Source organism: Elgaria multicarinata, chromosome 2 (genome assembly GCF_023053635.1).
Source record: "Elgaria multicarinata webbii isolate HBS135686 ecotype San Diego chromosome 2, rElgMul1.1.pri, whole genome shotgun sequence".
Classification (NCBI taxonomy): Eukaryota; Metazoa; Chordata; class Lepidosauria; order Squamata; family Anguidae; genus Elgaria; species Elgaria multicarinata.
In genome coordinates this window covers 122,550,524-122,575,082 of record NC_086172.1, presented here as the reverse complement: position 1 = coordinate 122,575,082, position 24,559 = coordinate 122,550,524, and the positions used below count along the sequence as shown (strand labels likewise).

At 44.1% G+C, this 24,559-nt stretch overlaps 2 protein-coding genes across 2 annotated transcripts; one reads left to right on the top strand and one right to left on the bottom strand.

Annotated features, from left to right (window-relative positions):
• The first annotated feature begins 1,577 nt into the window (after positions 1-1,577).
• PSMC3 (proteasome 26S subunit, ATPase 3) lies at positions 1,578-9,862 on the top strand. The gene is made up of 12 exons (XM_063117526.1): positions 1,578-1,682; positions 1,881-1,961; positions 3,281-3,406; positions 4,305-4,409; positions 4,957-5,019; positions 6,295-6,432; positions 6,670-6,813; positions 7,112-7,260; positions 8,480-8,576; positions 8,733-8,878; positions 9,374-9,455; positions 9,634-9,862. The coding sequence occupies exons 1-12, from the start codon at positions 1,656-1,658 to the stop codon at positions 9,742-9,744; spliced, it is 1,269 nt and encodes a 422-aa protein (XP_062973596.1). The 5' UTR covers positions 1,578-1,655; the 3' UTR covers positions 9,745-9,862.
• A 420-nt stretch (positions 9,863-10,282) lies between these two features.
• LOC134392842 (transmembrane protein 178B-like) lies at positions 10,283-23,602 on the bottom strand. The gene is made up of 4 exons (XM_063117528.1): positions 23,182-23,602; positions 14,751-14,864; positions 13,811-13,948; positions 10,283-11,970 (listed from the first exon to the last, which is right to left on the bottom strand). Exons 1-4 carry the CDS (start codon positions 23,591-23,593, stop codon positions 11,726-11,728), a joined length of 909 nt encoding a protein of 302 aa, XP_062973598.1. The 5' UTR covers positions 23,594-23,602; the 3' UTR covers positions 10,283-11,725.
• Positions 23,603-24,559: the final 957 nt, after the last annotated feature.

The window sequence follows — 24,559 nt, the reverse complement described above, 5'->3', positions numbered from 1 at the left end:
AATCTAGAGGAAAACAGTTCCTCTAGATTTTAAGGAACCTACCTGCAGTGATAGATATGCAATGAGTTATTGGCTGTTTGGATGACACGCTGTGGCTATTTAACCCACAATGAACTGCAAAACCTGTGGCTTCCAAGTTGCGTATTGAGCCCGTGCTCAGGGGTTGTGTTGTGAAACCCCATTGGACATGGGTTATGCAAGGGTTAAAACAGATCATGAGTTATGCAAGGATTCACATACCCCACCACCAGCTTTGCATGACAACACACACACCCCAAGCAAGGGGTTGCATATTCAAAATGGCAGCTGCACGCACCACAGACTCAATGTGGCCTATATAGCCCTAGGTCTGGCCATGTCACTCCAGTGGTGCAAAAGTGGGTGAGCATCCAAGGTGAACCCAGGAAAGAGACTCATCTCAGGATGCTGGACAAGGTTTTATTAGTAAAAAGCCTGATGCATCTCAGCATCCTAAGACAATTCTCTGTTCCTTGCATGTCACTCTAGTGCAGCCTTCCCCAACCTGGTGTCTTCCAGATTTTAGGACTTCAACTCCCATCTGCTCCAGCTAGCATGGCCAATAGTTAGGAATGCTGGGAGGTATGTCTGAAACATCTGGAGGACAGGAGGTTGGAAAAGGCTGCAATACTGGCTGCTGCTGTTTTATCATGCATTGGCTAAAACCACTAAAGATGGGAGCCAGCTAGTTTCTCATAAAGTGAATAGCAGCTTCATTTTGCCTCCTACTTTGGGTTCTAGACAAGGACTATAGATGTGTGTTTTTGTTTTGCTTTCAATTGCCCCTCCTTGTGGATGTCTATAAGCATGAATGAAATTTGGAATGGCTCTCTTTATCATGTTTTTTCCCTAGCACTTTCTGAACCTTCATGAATGAAAGCATGAAGTTTTAATGTGCTCCCTGCTCCGCCATGAAGCCTACGGGGTGACTTTAGGTCTGTCACTGACCCTCATCCTAACCTATCTCACAGGGTTGTTGTGAGGATAGAATTACGAGAGGGCCATGTAAGGGACCCCGGGTTGTTTACAAGAGGAGAAAAGGGGGATATAAATATAACAAAATAAATCGATATATCCTTTCAGCGCCTCTGTGAAAAGAAGACAATGTTAAAAATTCAGAAATATCCTCCAGGTTACAGCCTACGAAAATCTAGGCGAATTATCATGCCCATCGCCCCTCACATTATTCAATCGACCCGAATGCTGACACGTAATGCGCTTAGTTTTCACGCAGTGAAAAATGGAGATCCAAATCTAATTGGAGACGAGTGGGCTTGTGTATCAATCCACTTTTTATCTCTATGGGCAAAGGCCGGCCGAGACTTCCGCTATTGCCCCAAAGTAAGATGGCGGCAGGTTCACCGCTATGGAGCTAAGAAAAGGCCGTCACTCAGCAAATTTGTGCGTGGTCACATGACTCTGGAAAAAACCGTCTGTTCCAGTAACTCGGCAGATTCGACAGTCCCGTTCGGCAGGCTGGGCTAAGGAAAAGGGCGGCGAAGGCGGACATGGTAAACTGAACTCGGAAAAAAAGCCTCAGGTGTCGTGACGACGAAAACCGCCATTGCCGCTGTTTCCCCCAAGCGTGTGGAATCTGCTGTTTCAAACACAGAGCTTCTCTATTCTGCTGAGGAAAGATGGCGTCGGTCTGGGATGAGGCGGAGGTGAGGAAAAGGGGGAGACGGATGCTGCTGTTTGTGAGGTGCAGAGAGGGAGGGGGAGCCGTGGCCTCGTCCTTGGCACTGGCAGAAGTTGCCCCTCTCAGGCCGTCCCGCGGAAGAGCCTTGGGCGGGTAGGGGCCGGGGCCGGGGCCAGGCGGATAGACCCATTGCTTTTTACCATGACTGTGTGTTTCTCTCTAGGATGGAATTGGCGAGGAGGTGTTGAAGATGTCTACGGAAGAAATCGTACAGCGTACCCGCCTGCTGGACAGTGAGATCAAGGTGTGGCTGGGCTAGGCAGAATAGTGGTTTTCGTTTGCTATTCAACGCCCCCCCACACAAACACCATTTCCCTATTGTCCCTGTCTATCGTCCCTGTCATCACGCACACACACCCCACCACCTCTCCCGTCCCGGCTAGGCCTATCTGGTTCTTCTGTTAACCACCAGTTCACACCTAGCATACCTTCTTACATTGCTGTGCTTTTCTAGGCAAAATGCCAGCTAAAATAATACACTTTTCAGTGCCTGATTAATTGGAGTCTCCATAAAATTGTGCCCTCGATTCCATTCTCGCTAGGTGGGATTATTGCTGTAAATTACTCATACAGCTATAATTCCTTATTTTAAAGTTTAGCTCACATCTCAGGATAAAGCTGCCTTCTAAAAGTGTTTAAAATTTAGACTTACAGCCCCATCCTGATCTTGTTTACTAAGCAAATAGCATATGAGGATTACAGCCAAAAACAAAGCTTAACTCTTGGCATGGAAAGCTGGCCTGTTTTAGTGTGCTCACATAATCAATGTCCCACAGCTACTGTATACTACATATGAAGTGGGTATGAAACAAAATGGCATTTTAGTCATGCACACCACACGGACATGCACAATATCCATATACTTTGCTTTCATAGGGACCTGCTGCATCAAACGTTTTAGGACAATTTTGTGTCAAATTCTTTCCTGAAAAGTGGAAAATTCTGCAAAGCTTGTTTCCCATTTCTGAGTACCTCCTTCGAGGGAGGCTCAGAAAGTGGCAATAAGGGAAAGGACCTTCTCTGTGGTGGCTTCCCAATTATGGAATGAGCTCCCCACTGAGGCCCACCTGGTGCAAACACTGTCATATTTTTGGCGTCAGGTTAAGTCTTCCCTCTACTCCCAGGCATTTAGTGGCATATGATGGTGGTACTTAATGTCAGCTGCCTTGAACAGTTCTGTTATTGAAAATTACTAAAATTCTTTTTAGCTATTTAAACTTTTTAAATGTTGTATGATTATCAATTTTTAGAATATGTTTTATTATAATGTTGCAATGTTATAAAATGTTGCAATGTTGTCATTTACTTCTTTTCCTGTGATGAATTGTTGTAATCAGCCAAAGAGCTTTAGCTACTGGGCATTACAGAAATGAAATAAATAATAATAATATACTTTTTTCTGCTATTCTTAAATGACTTTCCTGCTTCCTTTTCTTCGCAATTGATTTGTTTCTAGGGGTGGGGTTTCTATTTAGTTTCTCCAGATTTGCACGAACATAAATTATATTGATAATTATTGTTTAAAATAATTCCTTACTTAGATATGTATTATGGGCTTTACAGATCATGAAGAGTGAGGTGCTGAGAGTAACTCATGAGCTACAAGCCATGAAAGATAAGATTAAAGAGAACAGTGAGAAGATCAAAGTGAATAAAACTCTGCCTTACCTTGTTTCCAATGTCATAGAGGTGAGTTTCCTATACTAATAGTAAAATTGGTGCTAAATTGTGATGATGCTAAATTGTCCCTGTGAAACAGACAAAGACAGTGTAGGTAAATATGAGATCATAAAGAAGCTTGTCCCTTTCTGGGCTGTCGGTGAGTTGATATGATTTCTTGATATGACCTCTGTTTCAATACTATATACACCTATTAGGAAGTAAGTGGAACACAGTGGAGCTTTCTTCCAAGTAAACATGAATAAGATTGTATTGTTTGTCTTAGTCCTTGAACTTTTATTTTTTAACCTGAAAATAGATGTGATCATAAAGGGGAATCTGCATTTCTTAGCAAAGGCAGCAATCTGCATGTGTGCTTTCCATTTCTAAATCAAATGGCTTGTTCTCTCCATTTTAAAACCTTGGGGAAAATACTGAAATAGCTAGCTTTGAGGACACTAGTTATTAATTGTGTGTGTGTGTGTGTGTGTGTGTGTGTGTGTGTGCGCGCGCGCATTTATCTGTGAATGACCTGGGGAGCGGTTTGGTTAGATGGAAGAATAAGAATACAGAAAATAAACTGTGTTTATGTTTTTACTTAAGATTCTTGAGAAACAGAATTATTGTGATGCCTTTGTCATCATTTCATTGTCCTTTATACTGGTACAATATTTTCTAGCTGCTGTTGTGCAATAGATACCTTAGGACATCATCCTATGCATGTTTAAGCAGAAAAAAGTCCTACAACTTCCAGCATTCCTCATCCAGCCATGAGCCAAGACCATTTCAGAGTATCTAGTACTAATGGTGATTGGATATCTAGTGCCTTTTTTCATTGCAATGTATAACTATGAGCCAGGAATGTGTTGTGATCATAGTATGCTTCACCAATGGGTCTACACTCCTGATAGTCTCTTTGCACCTCTAGTTGCTGGATGTTGATCCCAATGACCAGGAGGAAGATGGAGCAAATATTGACCTTGATTCTCAAAGGAAGGGCAAGTGTGCTGTGATCAAAACCTCCACTCGTCAGGTGAGAGCAGCATGACAAGGAGTGCTGTCATTTATACAAGCATATATGAAGCTCCTGATAATTAATAAGCTCTTTGGTCCATCTAACTTAGCACTGACTACTCCAACTAGCATCAGCTCTCCAAAGTGTATGTACTACCTGAGATCTTTCTAACTGGAGATGCCTGAGATTGCAAGACGTATGTCCTATCCTTGAGCTGTGGTCCCTTTCACCTGATTCCATGAAATTTACTACAATAAAGATCATGGTATAACCTGCCTGACCCCATGCTTTCAAGCATGGAGTAAAAACTATTTTATTTCAGTAGGTGTTTTTTTAGCTAAGGCTTCTAAACAGAAATATGTACACACCTAGATATAAATGTTGAAATAAATAATAAAAGTGCAGTCTCTCTATTACTTACTAGTAGGCCTTACCTGGAATTTGCATCCAGGGCAATATGTAGCCGAAGCGAAAATTGTACTCACAGGCATTTGGAGAAATTTGGCATTTGCTGGAGCCTAGACCAAGTCCAGCTATGAATATTTGTTGCTTTTTCTTCCAACAGACATACTTTCTGCCTGTGATTGGTTTAGTTGATGCTGAAAAACTGAAGCCTGGAGACCTAGTGGTGAGTAGTTTCTGTTCTACACAAGCGTGAGCAGCCCACATACTTACCTGGTTTGTTTTCTAAAAAGCAAAATATCTCAACAGATACCCCTGGGTTACCCATAAAAGATATATCCTATGATAACTATCTGAGAACTCATATGACACCTTAGTAATCTGCTTGTCACTCCAGGTAGTATTTGCATTAATCCTATATTAACTGCTTTAAATCTTTAGTATCCCTCCCTTACAATGTAAATGCTACATAGTGAAGTACTTAATAGTATTTTATATTTTTTACTGTGACACATTTAAGAAACTATAAACTTACATATACCTTGTGCCACAAAAGAAGTGTCTGATGTTGCATTAAAGGATTGTAAGATTTGTAACTTGTTTATTTTTCTAATGTTGGTATATTGCATACTGGAATGATTTTCTTGGTCCTTACCTCAAACTAATAGTTCTTATGGCTTAAATGAAGATCGTATTATTTATTGAAGGGCTATGGCTATTGTCCCTTTTCTCCATTTTGTAACTTCTGCCTTAAATAATGAAAGGACCGTCTCTTATTTCTAATTTCAAAACATTGAAACCAATGCTTGTCGGGTCTTTTGACCCCTGAAATAATAGCTCTAAGGGTAAAATGACCCATTTCTCCTGACCTACTGAGAACTTTTCTACACAAGCGTGAGCAGCCCACATACTTACCTGGTTTGTTTTCTAAAAAGCAAAATATCTCAACAGATACCCCTGGGTTACCCATAAAAGATATATCCTATGATAACTTTTCTCCATCCACCATCCCATGCTCCCTACTTTTTTTTTAGAATGCTGCAAATGGGTCCCATGTTGCGCCTGTTCAGTCAACATGCTAAGCTATGGTTAGGCTACTAACACTTCTTCAGCAAATGGTTAGTGAGCACATTTTGCTGCATGGTTAGGAATGGTTGACATGACATGCTAAGCCATAATGTTTAGCTCAAAATACTTAACCACTGTGGCTTAGTGTGCTGTCTGAACAGGGTCAGTCTTTATATAAATAAATAATAATAATAATAATAATAATAATAATAATAATAATAATAATAATAATAATAATAATGGAATCACCCGGTTTGACTCAGCAATTCCCCGTCCGGAGAAGAGGGGCTTAGCCCATGACAAGTCTAAGTTACAGATTCTTGGTAAATTTACAACAATAATAGAGGAAGATTTTAACAACAAAACACATGAGTTTGGTAGGAACAGGTTTGTGCTTGGAATAAAATGGCAACTTTTGGATTTGTATCTGCAGGGAGTAAACAAGGACTCTTACCTGATTCTGGAGACCTTGCCCACAGAGTATGACTCGAGGGTTAAAGCCATGGAGGTGGATGAGAGGCCTACAGAGCAGTACAGTGATATTGGAGGACTGGATAAACAGATCCAAGAGGTGATGACAAGAGGCTGCTGTGTGTAAAAAAAAATTAAGCTGTCTTTAAGATTGTAACCTTGCAGGCAGAGAGTGTCTTCTTTTTAATCTGCATTAAATAGCAGTACATTTTGGATCTTTTATATATGATGATAATCTGCTCTGAAATAATGAGCTTTTGGGCAGCGTGAACTCTTTGTTCACCTGGGGATTCAATTCTTAATAGAGGACTTAATTTGTCTCATTGTGTCATGACAGCTGGTAGAAGCCATTGTGCTGCCAATGAATCATAAAGAGAAATTTGAAAACTTGGGTATCCAGCCTCCTAAAGGGGTGCTCATGTATGGACCCCCAGGAACAGGGAAGACCCTCCTAGCCAGAGCATGTGCTGCACAGACAAAGGTAAGATTGATATGTTTGCTGTTGGTTTTCTAAGGAATTGCCTTAGTCTTTTTTCTTAGAGGGAAGAGAGGCACAGTTGTGTAGTTCTTGTCAAAAATCTAAATCCTTTATTTAATGTTGCATTTGCATAATTTTACTTCCAATATTTCGTTTTTAAGCAGCTAAACTCTTTGAAAGTTGAGACTGTTAGGATGTAAAGCGTTGTATTTATTACTAAAGTTGTTCTTAGCTGGAGTACCACAGTAGGACAGAATACACAGTCCTTCATATACATTACTTTTCTCCTCCTGCTTACTAGGCTACATTCTTGAAGCTGGCTGGCCCACAGCTAGTGCAGATGTTCATTGGAGATGGAGCCAAGTTGGTGCGAGATGCTTTTGCACTGGCCAAGGAGAAAGCACCTTCTATCATCTTTATTGATGAACTTGATGCCATTGGCACAAAAAGGTGAGATCTATGGACTCTTTTCTATAAGATCTAGGCGAAATACCAAAATCTTTCATGCATTTGAGGTAAAACTGTGTCATGCTTTAGAAGGTTTGTTCTTAACCATTTATGGGATCATTCGTGACTCTGCAATGACATGTTTGGACAAGGAGCTCTGCATAGTCCAGCACCACTATATGGTATGGAACCTGTTCAAAGGATTATGTGGAAATATTGGCTACTTCTGGCAGCCTTGATAGCAGAACTGGGCAATAATAAAACAAGGAACCTTTTTGCTAATTCAGTGCAACAAGTGGGATCTGAAACAAAATGTTGCAACGTGGAATGCTTCTGTCTAGGGTGCCAGCCAAACATGTGCTATTCCTGGATACTCCATTCTGCTTTCCCCTCCCGCTATCAATCAGTAGTGACCATATACTACTGACTGATAGTCAGTCAGTACATGGTCACTGAGCGTGTTCAGTAGTCACTGGGCCAATTTTGAAGTAATTTAGAGCATCTTCACACGTGCATGCACACATCTACAGCAGTGACTTGGTTCTGCAGCCCAGGTATTTGGATTTCTGATGCCATTCCTACTTTCTGCAATGGAGGAAGAGGAACATTACATCTCATCTCTCCTGGTTGCCTCTATGGTCCAATGCAGGGTAGCTACTGAAAAAAACCACTCCCCTCTATGCTCGTTCCATATGGCTGCTGCAATATGTGGACGGTTGGATCACATGGGGTTGCCCTAAGTATTGTTCTAAACTATTATTGGAATTGTTTTTAATCATCACTTTTGAAATGTGATTTTAATATTTGTATGTAAATTGCTTAGAAATTTTATTACATTAAATGATATAGAAGTATCACAAATAAATATTCACATCATTACTTCTCATGATAGCACCATAGACCCACCTTTCTTTATTTAACAATATTTATGAATTGCTTACATTAAAAGAACATTGTAAACGATGTACAAAGCAGTTTGTACCAACAACTGGTCCATTAATGTTGGCATAGGAAGTATGTGTGGTGACACCCACATAATCTGCATGTTGCCGTTGGTATGTGCATTCAGACCGTAGGGGAGAAGTTTGTTTCATTGACTATGGTGTCACTGCAGCAATATTTTGAATTGGGTCTATACATGAATGTCCCAAGGGTAAAATGGGGATTCTGCATGGGATGGATTATGTAAACAAAGTTGACTTTCCACCATGTTTTCTTCCAGATTTGATAGTGAAAAGGCTGGTGATCGTGAAGTACAGAGGACCATGTTGGAATTGTTGAACCAGCTTGATGGATTCCAACCCAACACGCAAGTCAAGGTAGCTTTGACTTTAGTTAAGAGTACCAGAGGTGATGCTGCAAGCAGTGTGCCTTTGGAAATCATATTGCAAAAGCAGCTCTTAACAGATTCAGTTGCATTTCAGAGGACAAAATCTGCTTTCTCCACCATTCCAAAATGATTTCCCCTCATCCAGGTGATTGCTGCAACCAACCGTGTTGACATCCTAGACCCTGCTCTACTCCGTTCAGGACGTCTGGATCGCAAGATTGAGTTCCCAATGCCCAATGAGGAGGCCAGAGCCAGGATTATGCAGATCCATTCACGCAAGATGAATGTCAGGTATTGCAAAGGAAAGAAGCCAGTTTGTACTGAAAATGGCTGCATGTCATGGACATCACTGTTCTCCAGGCCCTGTGCATGCTGACAGAGAGGGTGGTGTGCCATGGTTCAGTAGGTGTGCATAATGTGATATTTGGTATAGAATTAAATTGCCTAATAATCTTAGCTTTCATTTTCTTGAAGCGAGTTCCTGTACTTATTACTGTGAAGATATGCTTGTGTGTGTGTTTGTGTGTGTGAGAGAGAGAGACGTTGAAATTTCACCCTGCATTGTTTCTTGCCTTTCTCAGTGACTAGCCAAACCAGAATAAATTATGCAGAATTAAGTAAAGCAAATTTCGTATTTTCTGCAGGCTGCAGAATTTAGCTTAAATTCTGGTAAAGATTTTTTTTTTTATCAGGCAGTTCAAAGGGCTTTAAAGTTTGAGGTTTCTCAGAAAGTTCCCAGTGGAGAGTTTTTGATTTTTTTTCAAGATATAATTGCTTTCTCTGCAGCCCTGATGTGAACTATGAAGAGCTGGCTCGTTGCACAGATGACTTCAACGGTGCACAGTGCAAGGCTGTGTGTGTGGAAGCGGTAAGTAGTTTCTGCTAAGCCATTTCCCATGGGGGAAATCAGAGGATCTCCCCTCAAGAACATTGGAGGGGTGTAGAGGGAAGGTACTTTCAACCTGAAAGTTGCATCTTACTGTTTCAGGTTATGGGGTGCACAGTTAGGATTATTTTCCTGATCTGTACTTTTTTTATTGGACCAGGGGATGATTGCCCTGCGGCATGGAGCTACAGAGCTCACTCATGAAGATTACATGGAAGGAATCTTGGAAGTGCAAGCCAAAAAGAAAGCCAATCTACAATATTATGCCTGATACTTTCATCTAAAACTGGTTAAGGCCTTGACCGAGAAACAAGGATCAAAGCAGTTGGAACTGGACTGTGTTACTTTCTTTTACCTAACAGGAAAAATAAAGCATTTGCTTTGACTGAGTCAGCTGTTATGTTGCTACAGCTTGAGGAAGAATTAATTATGTGGGATGGTGCCGTTATTGATAAAAGAGATTCATCTGTGATGTCTTTAACTCCTTAAAATTCCAGAATCTGCCCAAGCAGCACAAACTGATCCTGTTGTGTGGTTGAATTTTGGATAATCCTTGAAAGCTACTCATCTGTTGCCACCACCCATAGTGCTCCAGTTCCTGCCTATACGATAGGTACACTAATTTCATTCCTGGGCGGAGCATGGCACCAACTAGTCTGCTTGACCTCTGGGACCAGTTTGATATTTTCTTTCCGGCGACACATGGCCCCTATTGATATTAGACTTTATAATGCAGGAGATCAGACCAGCTGCTGGGAGCAATAACCTGATACTGGCTGCAGAGCTGAGCAATATTTCCTACCTGTATGACAGAGTTTCTCTGACAGCTGTGCCCTTTGTACAGGTATAGAAAAGTAATGGTGATCTCTTCTGCAGAGATCTAAAAGGCTGAGAATTTCCATCCTCTCACTGTAACCAAGCCTTTTAATGTAATGTCTCTTGAAACATACAACGTCCATTTAAAAATCACACTTTCCATGAATACATTGACTTTAGCACTGAGTAATTAATTACATGCCACTTAAAAATACAATGTAAACAGCCCTCCAACAAAGGCTTCTGTGCAGTCTTTTGGGGAGACAAAAAAAGGAGTACAATGAGGAAAGACCAGCGCTTCCCCTCAGCACCATTGTTGATGTTCCTGAGTTTAAGCCCAGCTCTTCGTTTTCATTGGCATACTGTGAGCCCCTTTAATAAAGAGTGTGTTCTTTTCGGTTATAAAAGGATGCCACTGAGGGGCTGTTGGGTTTTTCAGTTTCCATGCTCATCTTCCAAAAGAATATTTCTTCTACACTCAATCTGGAAGGATTTGATACAGGTTCCAAATCTCAAAATTTGCCTCTTACAGCAGTTGGTATGACTGCATTGTTTACACGACGGCAGCCCTGTGGTTTCTTCCTTTAAATGAACATGAGAATTTAACTTGGTGGACAGGAATGTTACAAGTGTGTAAGTAACCTGATTGGGTTTACACACATCCACCAGTAAGCTTGAATTGCCTTGATAGTTTTGGTGAGCTTTGTATCATTAACTGAGGCCTGCCCCCTTGTGGAAGAATTCTTTGAGTATCTCAAGTCTTGGTATATACCATTGCCCTAGCTTCCTTTGCATTATCCTGGAAGTTACTTCATGAGCTAGTGTTCTGCATATTTGGCTTCCGGAACTGACAAGTTTCACATACTGAGTGGTCCAGAGGAAGAACTTCCTTACCTCCCTGTCTGAATGTCTAAAGCCTCCCCCAAAACAAGCTGATGTCAAAGCTGCTTCAATGCAGTAGGTTGTGTTAAACCTAAAATGGCATTGAGTCTCTGCTGCAGAGGAGAATCAATACTGAGACTGGCTGGATTCCCCTTTGGCCTTTACCTCTGGCTGGTCAAGAGGTCTTGGGAATGTAGTTCCCAGGAGCCATAGGATGCCAAATGGAATTCACAGTGGCTTCTGCTCCTAGCAGAAATCTGATTCAGCTTAAATGGTACATAGATCCTACAGCAACACACCCTATTTAACAGAAAATGTTACTTTAGGCAAACCAGGAATGAGAATTAACCTGCTCAATTTGTTTGTATCATACAGGTAGGCTGAAGAATCAAAGGGTGGTGTTCGCCCAAGACTTTCACAAAGCATTTGAATCCCTTAGTTTGTGCCGCAGTGGGAACCAGCCTGCTTTATGAATCTCAGATGCCCGCTCTGCATTGGTGGTGACCTACTGCTGGAGCGGACTGTGCTTGCTAGAGTCTTTTGTGTCCTTCTCATCACACTGCACCATTTTCCTGTCTGGGTTTCTGTACAACAGTCCGAGGGTTATTGAGAGAAGGGGCCAGTGTGCATAAGAATCCTGCCAGAAGTGTCAGTCCCAGGCCTCCCCACGCACAGAACATGGACCAGCCATAGCCATGACTGATGTCTTCTGGTAACCCATAGACATAGCGAGGGTAACGGGACAGCTCAAAGTTTATCCCAGCCACACACGTGCAAAGAGAGATGATGCAGCATGTACCTGAAGAAGAGAAGGAGAAGAAAGAAAAGTAAGGCTAACACAAATGCCTCATCTTGCCTGCAAAGGGCAGGAGAATGTCTGTGAAGTTGAAAAATTAAAGTCTTGCATAGCCAGTATGACTGTTCCCCAGTACATCAGAAGCTTACTCACGCTCATGTTCAGGTTTATTAGCTTTTCTCACTATTCGAGCTCTACAGGTAAAAACTTGAAATCTTGCCTGTATTTTTCCTTCCACATCAACTGCTTTTTCTTGAAAGTTAAGCTTATCTTCCCATGTTATATAAGAGAACCTTAAAGTCCCTGCAGTGTTTCTAGCTTCACTTAATACCAATTCACACCTTTAGAGTATTCTTCCAAGGAAAGAGGCTCTGCATTATGTAATATGACTATACAGCTTCCATACATTGGTACTAAAAACTGCAGTTTCATAAAAAGCCATTAGCTGCTGTTTTAACATGATAATCAAGTGCTCCATTCCAAATGCTGGAAATGGAGCATTGAGATACTACTTGTTATAGAAGAGCACCAAAAAGTGCTGTAATTCTGTCTTTTGTATACATGGACATAGCTCTTCTGAGACTGGCAAACGTAATGGGCCTGTTCAGACAACACGCTAACCCATGGATGGTTAAGCTGTGAACCCTTTTGCCACAAATAGTGAGGTGTTTAAACCATGGTCATGTAGCCACCATAGTTAGGAATGGTTCACACAACATGGTATGTCATGGTTCACATGACACGCTAAGCCATAATGTTTAGTTCAAAATGCTTAACCACCATGGCTTAGTGTGTCATCTGAACAGGGTCATTCATTCTTATGACTAAAGCATTAGTATAGATACTATCCTAAGCTTCCTATAACTTCCAATAATCAGTACCATATAGTGATGATCACAGCATTTTACCTTGATTCATCTATCCCAAACTACTAGCCACTACTCCAGATGTCAAATTAATGGATAACATTATAATACATTATACATTTGTTGACTCAGCCTAGTGAGCTTTCAAAACCAAGGATTACATCATTGGGGGTGGGGGTAGTAATTTTCTGTAATTCCTGAACAGTGCTATATATACATCAACATGCATTAATGCTGGTTTTAAATTTCCCAAAATGCATTCTTTATTTACTGCTTTGGCCTCAGATGGTTTTGTTCTAATCTGAAAAGCACATGATCAAAACTTAACCATGAGCCAATTAACACAGGTGAATTGTCAGGGTCTTTTTGCTCTGCATGATCCCTCCGAGATGAAGGGAGATGCGCTACTAGTTCCTACATATTGAACTGCTACTTAAGACTCAGCCATAGAGGCAAACTTGAAAAGTTGGCAAACGTACATCCACCGCTACAGTATTCATTTCATTTCTATACCACCCAATAGCCAAACTTCTCTGGGCAGCTAATTGCTGCATTTTAATCACCTGCTAATTGCTGCAGACAAACAGCTATTTAAAGCCTACATGGAGAGAAAAATCCTCCATCTAGCAACAAAGCCATGTGTATTACTCTTTTCACACTGCTGTGAAACAGATGATCTGTGTAATTGCAAGGACAGCAGTGAATATTGATGTATTGCCGAGGACATTGCTGGGTAAACACCATTAGCGGGCAAAGCAACATTTTGATTGCTGTTATTTCATTTATTTGTGTCATTTGAATGTTTCACCACTCACTTTAATCTCTCGTTGGTCCAAATAATGGTATAACCTGTTCCATATTGTTCTTGTCACATGAATCCAATTCCACCACCAAGGCTCTGATTCATTCCGTATAGCGCATGCCAAGTATATTTGCTCAAAAATAAACGCTCTTGGATTAAAAAGAAGAACTCTCACCTCCCATAAGGAAGAGCAGTCCGGCTACATATTGCATGAGCTCATGCTGTTTACAGCAGCCCAGCATGCCAATGATCCATCCGAACAGGATGATGGAAACTGCCATGCCAATGAAACCAGCTGTCATTCTCCGCAGATCTGAGGAGGGGTGGGGGATGTTGGTGCAGGGAAGAAGGAAGGTGGACAAAAGGGGTGAGGAGAGAGAAAATCCATGAAGAGTAGTTTGGGGCCTCTATAGGAGAAGAAGAAAAGAGCCTCACATTTGCACAAGTGATTCATCTTGATGGCATCCAATTTGTGAAATCATGTACCGCATTTATGAAGGCAAAGCTTCAGCACTTCCTAAAAATTTGATGTTCGGTCCTTCAGTGACTGAACCAGAACCAACCAAATAATTGCTTTGGTAAAGTGGTGCTGATTATGGAAATCTGCCTTGTTGGATGTGTTGCAAGCTGTTTATACTACACCATTTCCCCAACCCCTAGGATCCCCCAAGGCTCATGGCTAGAAAGCATTTGAATAGGCAAGCCCTTCGAATGTCTTAAGTTCAGAAGCATGGTGTGCTCTTCCAATGATTGACATTATGATGTTATGCTGTCACAGGAACAAGCTGGGTTACCTCTTGATAAGTGCCCTCAAGAAGCCTAGAAAGGAGTCCAGGAGATTAGACAGACAGTGAAGTTGGGAGGGGAGGGGAAGGAGTTAAATGTGCTTTGCTTGCATGAAAAAGGCTCTGTACATGGAAAGCTAGTGTGTCAGGAAGAAGGCTACACTTCTCCTTGATGTGCTAGCTTTCGTGACCATGTCTTTTGACAAAGAGAAACATTTAAGCATGCAATTTCCTTCATCGGCATTCAGAAGGACTGTCTTATTCCTGCATGGTTGGTCACTACCGATCGTACAAATACAGGGGTGTTCAGCAAGTGCTTAGTATACTTACGGAGGGCATGCCACTCATCCTGGCGGATAGTGTTGGTAATATTAACAGGCAAATTGCGTGGCAAGGAAGATGAGGTGTAGTGATACTTCACCGCTGTGCAGCGCTGAATGACTCCTGAAAGAGACAAACATACAATATTCAAATGGAGACACGAGAGCTGAAGCTAGGTTTCAGTGATGTTGTTTTCCCTTTATTTCCTATAAAATACGTTAAGCCCCCTCTGCATCTGGTGTAGTGTGGCTAAGAGACTGAACAACAAACTGGGAAGCTGTTGAATTTCACCTCTTGAGTTTGTCTACAGAACATTAGGCAAGCCACTGATTTTCAGCCTCAGATTTACTTCTGCAGTGTAGGGACAATAACATTGACCTATTTTATAGTATTAGTGTAAAAATTATAAGGAGGTAATATATATGAAGAGACTTTTAAAATTCAAAAGTGTTATATAAATGCTAAGTGAATTATTATTAGCATTTATAATATCATTGAATCACATAAACAGTAGTTCCAGATGTGAGATTTGCTAGGCTCATGATTCTGGTTACAATGGAAACTAATGCAAAGTGATTTCTGGTATGGAATTATTATTATTATTATTATTATTATTATTATTATTATTATTATTATTATTTCTTACCCACCTCTCCATTTTGATCGAGGCGGGGAACAATACTAAGTATAAAATACATAAAATACGGATTTAAAACATAATATACATTATTGAAACTTCCTAAAAAAATATCCTAAAAGCATCCTAAAATTCCACTGGATAGGCCTGCTGGAAGATATCAGTCTTTATAGCTTTCTTAAATGCTAAAAGACTGTTAAGTTGACGAATCTCTTCCAGCAGGCCATTCCACAGTCCGGGAGCAGCAGAAGAGAAGGTCCTCTGGGTAATAGTTGTCAGCCTTGTTTTTGTTGGCTGGAGTAAATTCTTCCCAGAGGACCTGAGTGTGTGGGGCGGATTGTACGGGAGAAGGCGATCCTGCAGGTAGCCTGGACCCAAACCATGTAGGGCTTTAAAGGTAATAACCAACACTTTATACTTCACCCGGAAACTAATTGGCAGCCAGTGAAGAGATTTTAAAACTGGTGTAATGTGGTCACCCCTAGGTGTACTGGTGACCAGCCTGGCTGCCCTATTTTGAAATAGTTGAAGTTTCCGGACTAGGCACAAAGGTAGCCCTATGTAGAGCACATTGCAGAAGTCAAGCCTCGAAGTTACCAGGAAGGGGTGTAGCTGGCGTATCTGCTGAAACTGATAGTAGGCATTCCTGGCCGTCGCATCTATCTGGGCTGTCATTTGGAGCGACGGATCCAGAAGCACCCCCAAGCTGCGAACACAGTCTTTCAGGGGGAGTGTAACCCCATCAAGAACTGGTTGACACACCTCCAAACCCAGGTTGTGGCCTTTGACAGCAACCTTTGCTTGAGTAAGGGTGAGCACACACTCTTCCCAAGAGAGAGACTGGCCCACTTTGGTCTTCCAGGAGTCGGGCTACTTGAAGAAATAGGGCAGAAGTTTAAATAGGATTTGACGTTAACCAGAATAAATAAATAACAGGATGAAAATTGCATAGAAGAATGTTGTGATTTCACTCTTGGAGCTTCTTGAATCACTGTTCATAACAGTTAACAGAGGTGCCTTGTCTACAGTGTAATTCATGAAATCCTCCTATTAAATCTGCCCACAAGTGGCCTTTTCAAAGTTATTTTGCACTGGAGAATCATCAGGGAGGTAAACCACAGGGTTGGCAATGCATGATTTTATTGTAAATCTCATAATTTCAGTGCATCACACCTTCCAGATCTTCTCCAAGCTCAAGTAATTTTTCCATTTGCTTTAGTAAGCCCCCAGAGGTATCTGCCCTCACTTGCAAGAGCTCTCTACAGACGTGAATTAAATCCTTAAACTACTCTTTCCTGCATTATTTCTATTGTATTTATCAACAATTGCTTCAGACGTAGGACAAGGCAACACTGTGTTTAATTGTCTGCTAACTAATTTCATCTATTTCAGAATATTCCCATCAGCTTCTAATTTGATCTTAATTATTTTAATATGGAGTCACCACATCCAGTGTAGCCTTTGCAAACATCCTTGTTTAACTGGAAAAAAATCTCTTCGTTTTATGAACATTAGACAAGCAGTATTTAAAAACAACAACAACAACACCCAAACCTCAGGTTTGATAGCTTGATGAAAATCAGTGAAAAAGACTTTCCAGGGTTGCATGGTAGCCACTGGTCTCCAGCCATAGCTCAGTGGTACCACATATGCCTGAGATTTCAGGTTCAATCCCAGGGACCTCCAGTTAATTTTTTTCTTTAAAGGACCAGGAAACAGGAGTTGGGGAAGATCCTTCTCTACCTAAGAACCTGGCTGGCTGCTGGACACATAGTTTGACCTGGTATAAAGCAGCTTCCTATGTTACTTGTTGCATATTTTCCTCCCATAGGGCCAATGCAATGAGAACCAAATAAAAATGTCTCCTGCCAGCTCAAAGTACCCAACCACAGAGGAGACATCCCACTGTATCATTGTATGATTCACTATACCAGCCACACCTCTGTCCTCCAACCAGCCTCCGCTGTGAGTAGGCTATTCTTCAGGTCTCAGCATCAGGTGTGATTGGATCGTTCAATCACTCCTAATACAGAGATGCAACAGAACATCTGCCCTAAGAGATGACTCACACAGAAACACAGGAGGGGAGCGCCTCTGAAGACAGATCATTCTTCTATGTATTTTAAAAATAGATCTTTTTATTAAACCTAAACAGCAGAAATGATGCAGGAGACATTGGCCCCCTTTGCAATTGTTTAAGAAAAAGAATATGCTACCCTCCTCCAATTGCTGGTGGTGCAATGATACAGAAGGCACCTTAGCACACATGATGTAGTCCTGTCCTGTCATTTCTCAATGCTGGACAGAAGTCATTGTCTGCATCAGCTTGGTTCTGGAAATAGATCTAAACTTCTTGGACAAAAGATCTTTCATAAGAGACCTCCGTAGTGCACAGAAAATTACCTCAGGGCAGCGGAAATGGATTAGTCACCTGTTCATTGCCAAATGTAACATTTTACAACACTGGAAAAATCACGACAGTCCAACAACTCACCCATCCTTGTTAAACACGCATGAATAGAAATTATATGCTTACCAAGCTACATGGCAAGCCTATGCTGAGCTTTCTTCCTAGCTGAATGAAAAGTATTTTTCTTCTGACACCCCTATGAACACTGACCCCTCCCTCTGCCCCCTCTCCCTGCGTTCTTCTTTGTTCCACCTTAGCATAGGTGTGCGCAGCACATTTCATTAGGGTGTGAACCCAGGGAATTTTATTTATTTTTAAAGTCGAACATTTATTGAATACTCAATCATAAAGGACATTATTTTTATTCATTTATTAAACACTGCAAACAGGGATGCCCTACTCTGCGTGCAGCTTGCCTGATGGCTGCTGCAGGTGAGGAGGGGGAAACAGGGGACTCTCCTCAAGCATTGGTGGAGCTTTGTGCTGACACTGGCTGGAGGAGGGGCTTATAAGGCAACGTTAGCCTTTGGGGACCCTCTACCTGGCCTCTTTGAAGAGTGGCTCCCAGCAGAGAGGCTCCCGACAGAGCTATTCCTTTTTGCTCCTGCTACTGGGAGCACTGGCACGCTGTTGGGGGTGAGGGCGGCAGAGCAGCCCGAGGGCAGCCGGAGAACTGTTCCCACTGCTTCTGGGTCCCCGTCTGGATCCCTACTCAGTGGCCCCCTCAATTCAGCACTTATTGCTTGAGACATTAGGGTGTGCCTGGGCACACCCCTTGCACATGCCTATGCACCTTAGCTTACCTTTTTGTTGCCAGGCTGTCTCTCTGTGTTGATATAAACCAGGGGTGGGCAATTTGGAAGGTCTGGAGGCCATTTTCTCTGGCTTGTAATTGCAGTCAATCATATGCTGCTTGTACTGTCCTCTATGGTTATTGTCCTTCCACTCCTTGTACTGTCCTGTATGGTTATTGTAGCTTTAAATTGGTTCAGTAGTGTGTTTTAAATTATTTTATTGTAGTTTTAATTGAAATCGGTTTTGATAGGGTATTGTGTATATGCTAATTGCTTTGATATGTTTTTATATTGAAGTATATATTATTAATAAGTAAAATAATCAATTTTTTGCCCCACCCCACCTCAAGACACTACGGAAAAAATCAGGAATTTTTTTTTTAATTGCTACCAGTGGCAAAGCACTTTGCAGTGCTAAAAGGGTTAAATTCAACTTATTTTCAAGGTGAATTTGACTCTTTTGGTGCTCTGTAAACACTCTGTAGTGGTAAAAGTGTCAAATTTAGCTTCAGTAGTAGCTCTGTAGTGCTAAGAGCACCAATTTTTTGGGTGTGTGTTAATTATTAATTTTGCTGCTACCTCTGAAGTCAACACCCTGGTGGGGGACAGCATGTTCCTCACCCCTGGTATAGACTAAAGAACAAAACCGAATAAAAATATTTACAAAGAAACCTTTTCAGAGTGATGAGTGCCTCCATATTTCACCTTATTGTAAAGGTGCCTCAACCATCAGAAGTGTGAAGGACTCTAATGACTACAGCACATGGTGAGTCCACAAGAGCTCATCTACTTTGGATGAGTTGTCATCTTTTTTAGGGCAGCCTCCTTCAGCCTGCTGTCCTGCAGATGTTTTGGGGTACAGCTCTCAGAATTCCTGACTATAGGGCTGACGGTAGTATAAATCCAAAACATCTGGAGGATTCCAGGTTGGGGGAATTGGGGGGAACTAAGAGGGAAACTGAAAAACTAGAAGATTGACCCAAAGAGGTCGGAAGAAGTGATTGAGACACTTTATCAGTTGGCTCGGTCAATGAATATACATAGAAAACCCTTAATCATGACAAACATTTCATGATTATGTATTGGGAGGAGTTAATCTGCAGACATACTAGCCTGGAAGACAGGCATCCTTCCAATGTGGAGCACAAATGAACCCAGAAAGAAATTCGTAGCACAATCCAACACAGAGGTAAGTGTAAGTAGCTCGTTTTAATGGGCTTACACACTACTGTCTCTGTATTGGATGGTGCCCCTATTGTGTGAAATGGCTTAGCCTTTGACAAACCCTCAAATAAGGAAGAACACACTAGAAGCAGTGTTTAGAGAGTGTGCAAGAGAGTTTGTTTTAAATTCCAGCAACATCATGAGCCTAGAAAGCCTTCGACTAGAAGGGAGGAGGGAGAGTCAGAAAGAAGAAGAAAAAGCATGATGCAGGAGAATATCAATTAATAAAATGAAATAAATGAACTTGCTTTTAAGGGATAAAATCAACATGGAAACATAAAAATGTAGAAGCTGGATCCTAATGGATTAAATGCAGGAAAGCAGCTGATTATTTTTAATAGATTCTGTCAACAGAGGCCACAGCTATATCTTATACTGGCAAGAGAGTTAGAAATGGTAATCAACATCATTATGGTTATTGTTCTTATACAGCACCATCCATGTAGATGGCACATGATAAAGAGCAGGAGCTGCCTAGATGGCACTAATCCTGATGCAGAGAAAGTGTGGGGTTTCCCGGGGCCATTCAGCCTGCCAGGCCCACTTCCTGCCCTCTGCCTGGGCAGATGGTGATCAATTAGGGGTCGCTATCCACCCGGGAATGCCTCCGCTGTGCCCCGTAATGGCTGCAAGGTGGCTGCTGTGTTGTATAACTGACATAGCACCACTGCACAGACACCGCAAGGCTTTCAGAGCATCTAGGCAGCCCCCAGGTTACACAGGTCCCTATCCCAATGGCGCTTACCATCTAAAAACAGACACTTTGGGCAGTATCCAATGGCCCACAAGGAGCCAGCCCCACTGATTCCCTTCTGCAAATAGCACCCACCACCTGCAGAATGAAGATTTAGCACTTCCAGGGGCAACCTGAAATGAGCGGAAATGGAGCAGGCTGACAGCATTCCTGCTCATTTCAGGGTTTGTCCCCGGAAGCAGCAACTCTCTGTTCTGCAAGCTGTGACTTCAATGGGAGGGAATTTACTATGCCAGTCCCAAGGCTGGAGAAGTCTCAGGCCCTTTTGGAAGGCATATCAGGGGAACGAGGGGGCTTTGGAGCTGGCAGACCCCAAATCACCCCTGATATGACCCCAACTTGACCAGATAACTTCCGGACCACCAACAGAACTACTGCGCTGGGTGAGAGGGGAGATTAATTTTCCCAGCAACAATAGATTGTTCCTTGCTGTAACGCAATGAATTTTTAGGTGGCCTGGTCTTGAATGGGCAGTTAAGACCCATTAGCTTTACTAAAACCTGGAGAGGAAAACTACTAGGTTTGCTGATATGGATCAAGATGTCTGCCTGCATTTTTGTACTCTCCTTGGGTATGTGTTTATTGGGCCTGCCTCAATGAGCGCCTGCACTTCAAAATGTGCCACCACATCCGTGGTTACAGGTAAAGGAAATCCTTTGGGAAAGGTGTGTGATTCATCTACTACCAAACAGAAGTTCTACATTCCCAACTTTGGCCTGTGAGTCAATGATGTCTTGCAATGAAGATAGCATTTTTTCTAATTCGAGCCGCACAATGCAACAGCTGCTTTCTATATACAGCTTTTGGACACATGTCAAGAATACCAGATACATTTCTTAGCATCTCACGCCAGAAGGTGGCACACCAGAGAGCGGCCACAAAAACGTTTTGCCTAAGTATCAGGAGAGGTATCTTGACAGCAGACAGCAGCTGGATGTGGAGTGCCCAAGTGGCAATAGTGCCATCTACCATCACCAGTCAGGTTTGTTGCCCTAGAACTGAAGAAGGATGGGGAAAGACTTCTCTGCCTCCCTCCCTCGGCCAAAGGAATAAGCAACACCAGTTGCTACTCAAGGAGGAACATCAGCAAGGGAAGACCAGCCTGGCCTGAAGCGCATTTAAATGCTCCGTTATAGCTCTGTATCTTGTTCTGGCATTGAAAAACTGGTCTCCCTCCTCTGCCTTTTCCCCTCCATTCCTCTGCCCCTATGTGTCTTGCCATTGCAGTTTGTGAGCCTGAGAGCAGATGGCCTGTCTCTCCTTTTGATTGATGTGAGCCAGTTTGGGAGACAATCATTTTCCGGCAAGCAGGATAAAAATGCAGTAAATAAATAAAATGAATAACTAGGTAATGACACTAGGGACATGTAACATGGCAACGGCTCGGGTTTCTGGTGTGGCACTGCACAGCACAACCCCAAAAGGGCAGGTAGTGTCACTGGAGAATGCAGGCAAGGTTTTCTTCAAGAGAAGCCCATACCAGAAGTCGGAAGCTCATTGTGCAGGAAGTGCATGCCAGCCTGGTCACACAGGTTGCCCTGGTCATCCCCCTTGTGAAGAGGCAAGAGACTGACATAGGCTAAAGCAACCCCTGCCTCTGTATCTCCCAGCACTGACCTTAAAGAACTAGGTCCACAATCCTTCATGGCTGCACACATCAGCACTCCTCCAGGTGGAGGAATGCATCTGTAGGGAGAAATGTATTTTCTTTATCGTTCTTCACACATTTTTAGTTCGCCTTTTCCCCTCTTGCAAGGAGCCTGAGGTGGTTTTCAGGGTTCCCCCTCCTCTCCCTTTTATCCTCACAACACCATTGTGAGGGAGGTTAGGATGAGAGTCAGTGACGGGCCTGTAGTCACCCAGTGAGCTTGAGGGCTGTGCAGGAACTAGAACCCAGATCCCCCGAGTTCCGGTCCAACACTCTAACCCACACCAGCTCTCCGTTTCAACCAGCTGACCACAGGTAGGAGCAGCATGGCTTGCCCCAACGGTTTCAGTCACAGAAATCCTTGCCAAGAATATCTATGAGATCACCTGGTTCACCTGAGCTCTTTGATGAGAATGTGTACAGCAGACCGTTGTGGTTATTCTCATGAGATGATGACAGTGTGTGTGTGTGTGTGTGTGTGTGTGTGTGTGAGAGAGAGAGAGAGAGAGAGAGAGAGAGAGAGAGACCTAGGCATCTGGGATTACAAAGATCTTGGGAGATACAAGTTACCCCCTCCCGCCCATTTTAGGACTCACGGACTTGTGAAAAGTCCGTTCTCCCTTCGGCTCCTGTTGAGCCTTCTCGCGACCATACGAGGGCTCGAAGGCCCCCGGATGACAGGCACTTCGCTGGGAATCAACGGGCGGACAAAAGGGGGAGACTAGCTTGGGAAGAGCCGGCTGGGATTCGCTCTCCGCCACCCGAAACGAGCTCCGCGGCTCAGCAGAAGAGCGGATCCCTGGCGGCCCCTCGCTCCCCTTCAGAGCCTGGGCGGGGAAGGAAGCGTGGCAGGTTTCAGCACCTTGGACAGAGACGGAGGCGGCGGCGGCCGGGCAAGACGCCCCGACCAGGCTCGCGGCGCGGGGGAAGGGCCGAGACCCCCAGCAAAGCCCAGCCCCAGCTCGCTCCGCACCTTTCTGGATGAGCTCCTCGCTCTCGGGCTCGAAGCCCGCGCGGTGGCAGCGCCGCCAGAGGCCGGAGACGGTGGAGTTGAAGCGGCGGCCGCAGTGCGAGTCCAGGACCAGGGCGGCGGCGGCGGCGGCGGCAGGAGGCAGCGGCGGCGGCGGCGGCAGCGGAGCGCGCCCGGGCAGCAGGGCCCGCGGCGGGCGGGCGCGGAGAGGCAGGTGCGGGCTGGGCGCCGACATGGAGCCCGGCGGGTCGCTGTTGGCGTGGCGCTTGTGGCCGAAGCCGCGGCAGCGCTCGCGGTGCCTCCGCGCGTCCGTCTCGTACCAAGAGTCGGTGCCGATGGCCACGGCCAGCAGGGCCAGGGCGGCGGCGGCCAGCAGCAGCCCCGAGCAGCTCAGCGCCTGAGCCGCGGCCGCCATCTTCCCCGCGCCCCCGCCGCCGCCGCCGCCCGCCACTGCTCCCCCTGCAGCCCGGCCGGGGGGCCGCAACGCCAGCCCAGCCAGCCGCGCAGCCGGCGAGCGAGTTCGCGCGCTCCGCTCGGCGCCGCCCGCCTGCCCGCCCGTCCCTGGAGGAGGCCCGCGGGGCTCCAGGCCGCGGGAGCAGCGCCAGCCGCCTCCCAGGCAGGCAGCTGGCCCAAGACTAGAGGCGGGCGAGGAAGAGGCCGCCGCGCCCTCCTCCAGCAGCTCCTGCGCAGCCCGACTGGCCGGAGGAGGCGGCCGGAATGCGGTGCCTGGACCAAGCCTGCCTAGGGCCTGAGCGCCTGGGGAAGGATAGTTCGAGGCATGCGAAGGAGGCTGGTGGCTCCGGCGTCGGTGGGGCTGTGAATCATAGAATAGTAGAGTTGGAAGGAGTCTATAAGGCCATCGAGTCCAACCCCCTGCTCAATCCATTCTGCTTTACAGTCAGAACAAGCCAGAACTCTAAAAGAGCTATCCAAGGTGATGGACCCATTTGGGGGATTGGGTTCAGCAACTTTGGTAGCTCCTTTCGAGTTCTGAATGGTTCTGATGGAAATCCAGAGTGTATTCACAGCCTCACTGACATTGGAATCACCAGCCTCCACTGCATTTCAAGCCAGAGCAAACTGCCTTAGCCGACCTTGCATCTTCCACATGCGTTTGTTGGACTGCAAGCCTTATCACCCCCTGACACCATGTCCATGATGGGAGTTGCAGTCCAACACATCTGGAGGGCACGAGGTTGGGGAAAGCTGAAGTCATATGTGGCCAAAAGAGAGTGCTTCTGTGCATGTTTTGAATGCAGGTCCACCACCATGTGGAATAACTGGCACTGGCTACACCGCATGTGGAGACATGTCGAGACCGTCAGGGCAGAAAGCAGGTCCTGACTTCTAGGGTGTCTCAAGCCCTGGCAGTGACCCCACA

What these genes read in the sequence shown, in the direction of transcription:
- LOC134392842 (XM_063117528.1), bottom strand. Translation starts at nt 23,593, where the DNA reads ATGGCGGCCGCGGCTCAGGCGCTGAGCTGCTCGGGGCTGCTGCTGGCC. An exon ending in GGATGAGTGGCATGCCCTCC is followed by an intron (nt 13,949 to 14,750) that starts GTAAGTATACTA and finishes ACCCCTCCTCAG; the next exon opens with ATCTGCGGAGAATGACAGCT. An exon ending in ACTGCTCTTCCTTATGGGAG is followed by an intron (nt 11,971 to 13,810) that starts GTGAGAGTTCTT and finishes TCTCTTCTTCAG; the next exon opens with GTACATGCTGCATCATCTCT.
- PSMC3 (XM_063117526.1), top strand. Translation starts at nt 1,656, where the DNA reads ATGGCGTCGGTCTGGGATGAGGCGGAG. An exon ending in TGGATAAACAGATCCAAGAG is followed by an intron (nt 6,433 to 6,669) that starts GTGATGACAAGA and finishes GTGTCATGACAG; the next exon opens with CTGGTAGAAGCCATTGTGCT. An exon ending in GATGCCATTGGCACAAAAAG is followed by an intron (nt 7,261 to 8,479) that starts GTGAGATCTATG and finishes GTTTTCTTCCAG; the next exon opens with ATTTGATAGTGAAAAGGCTG.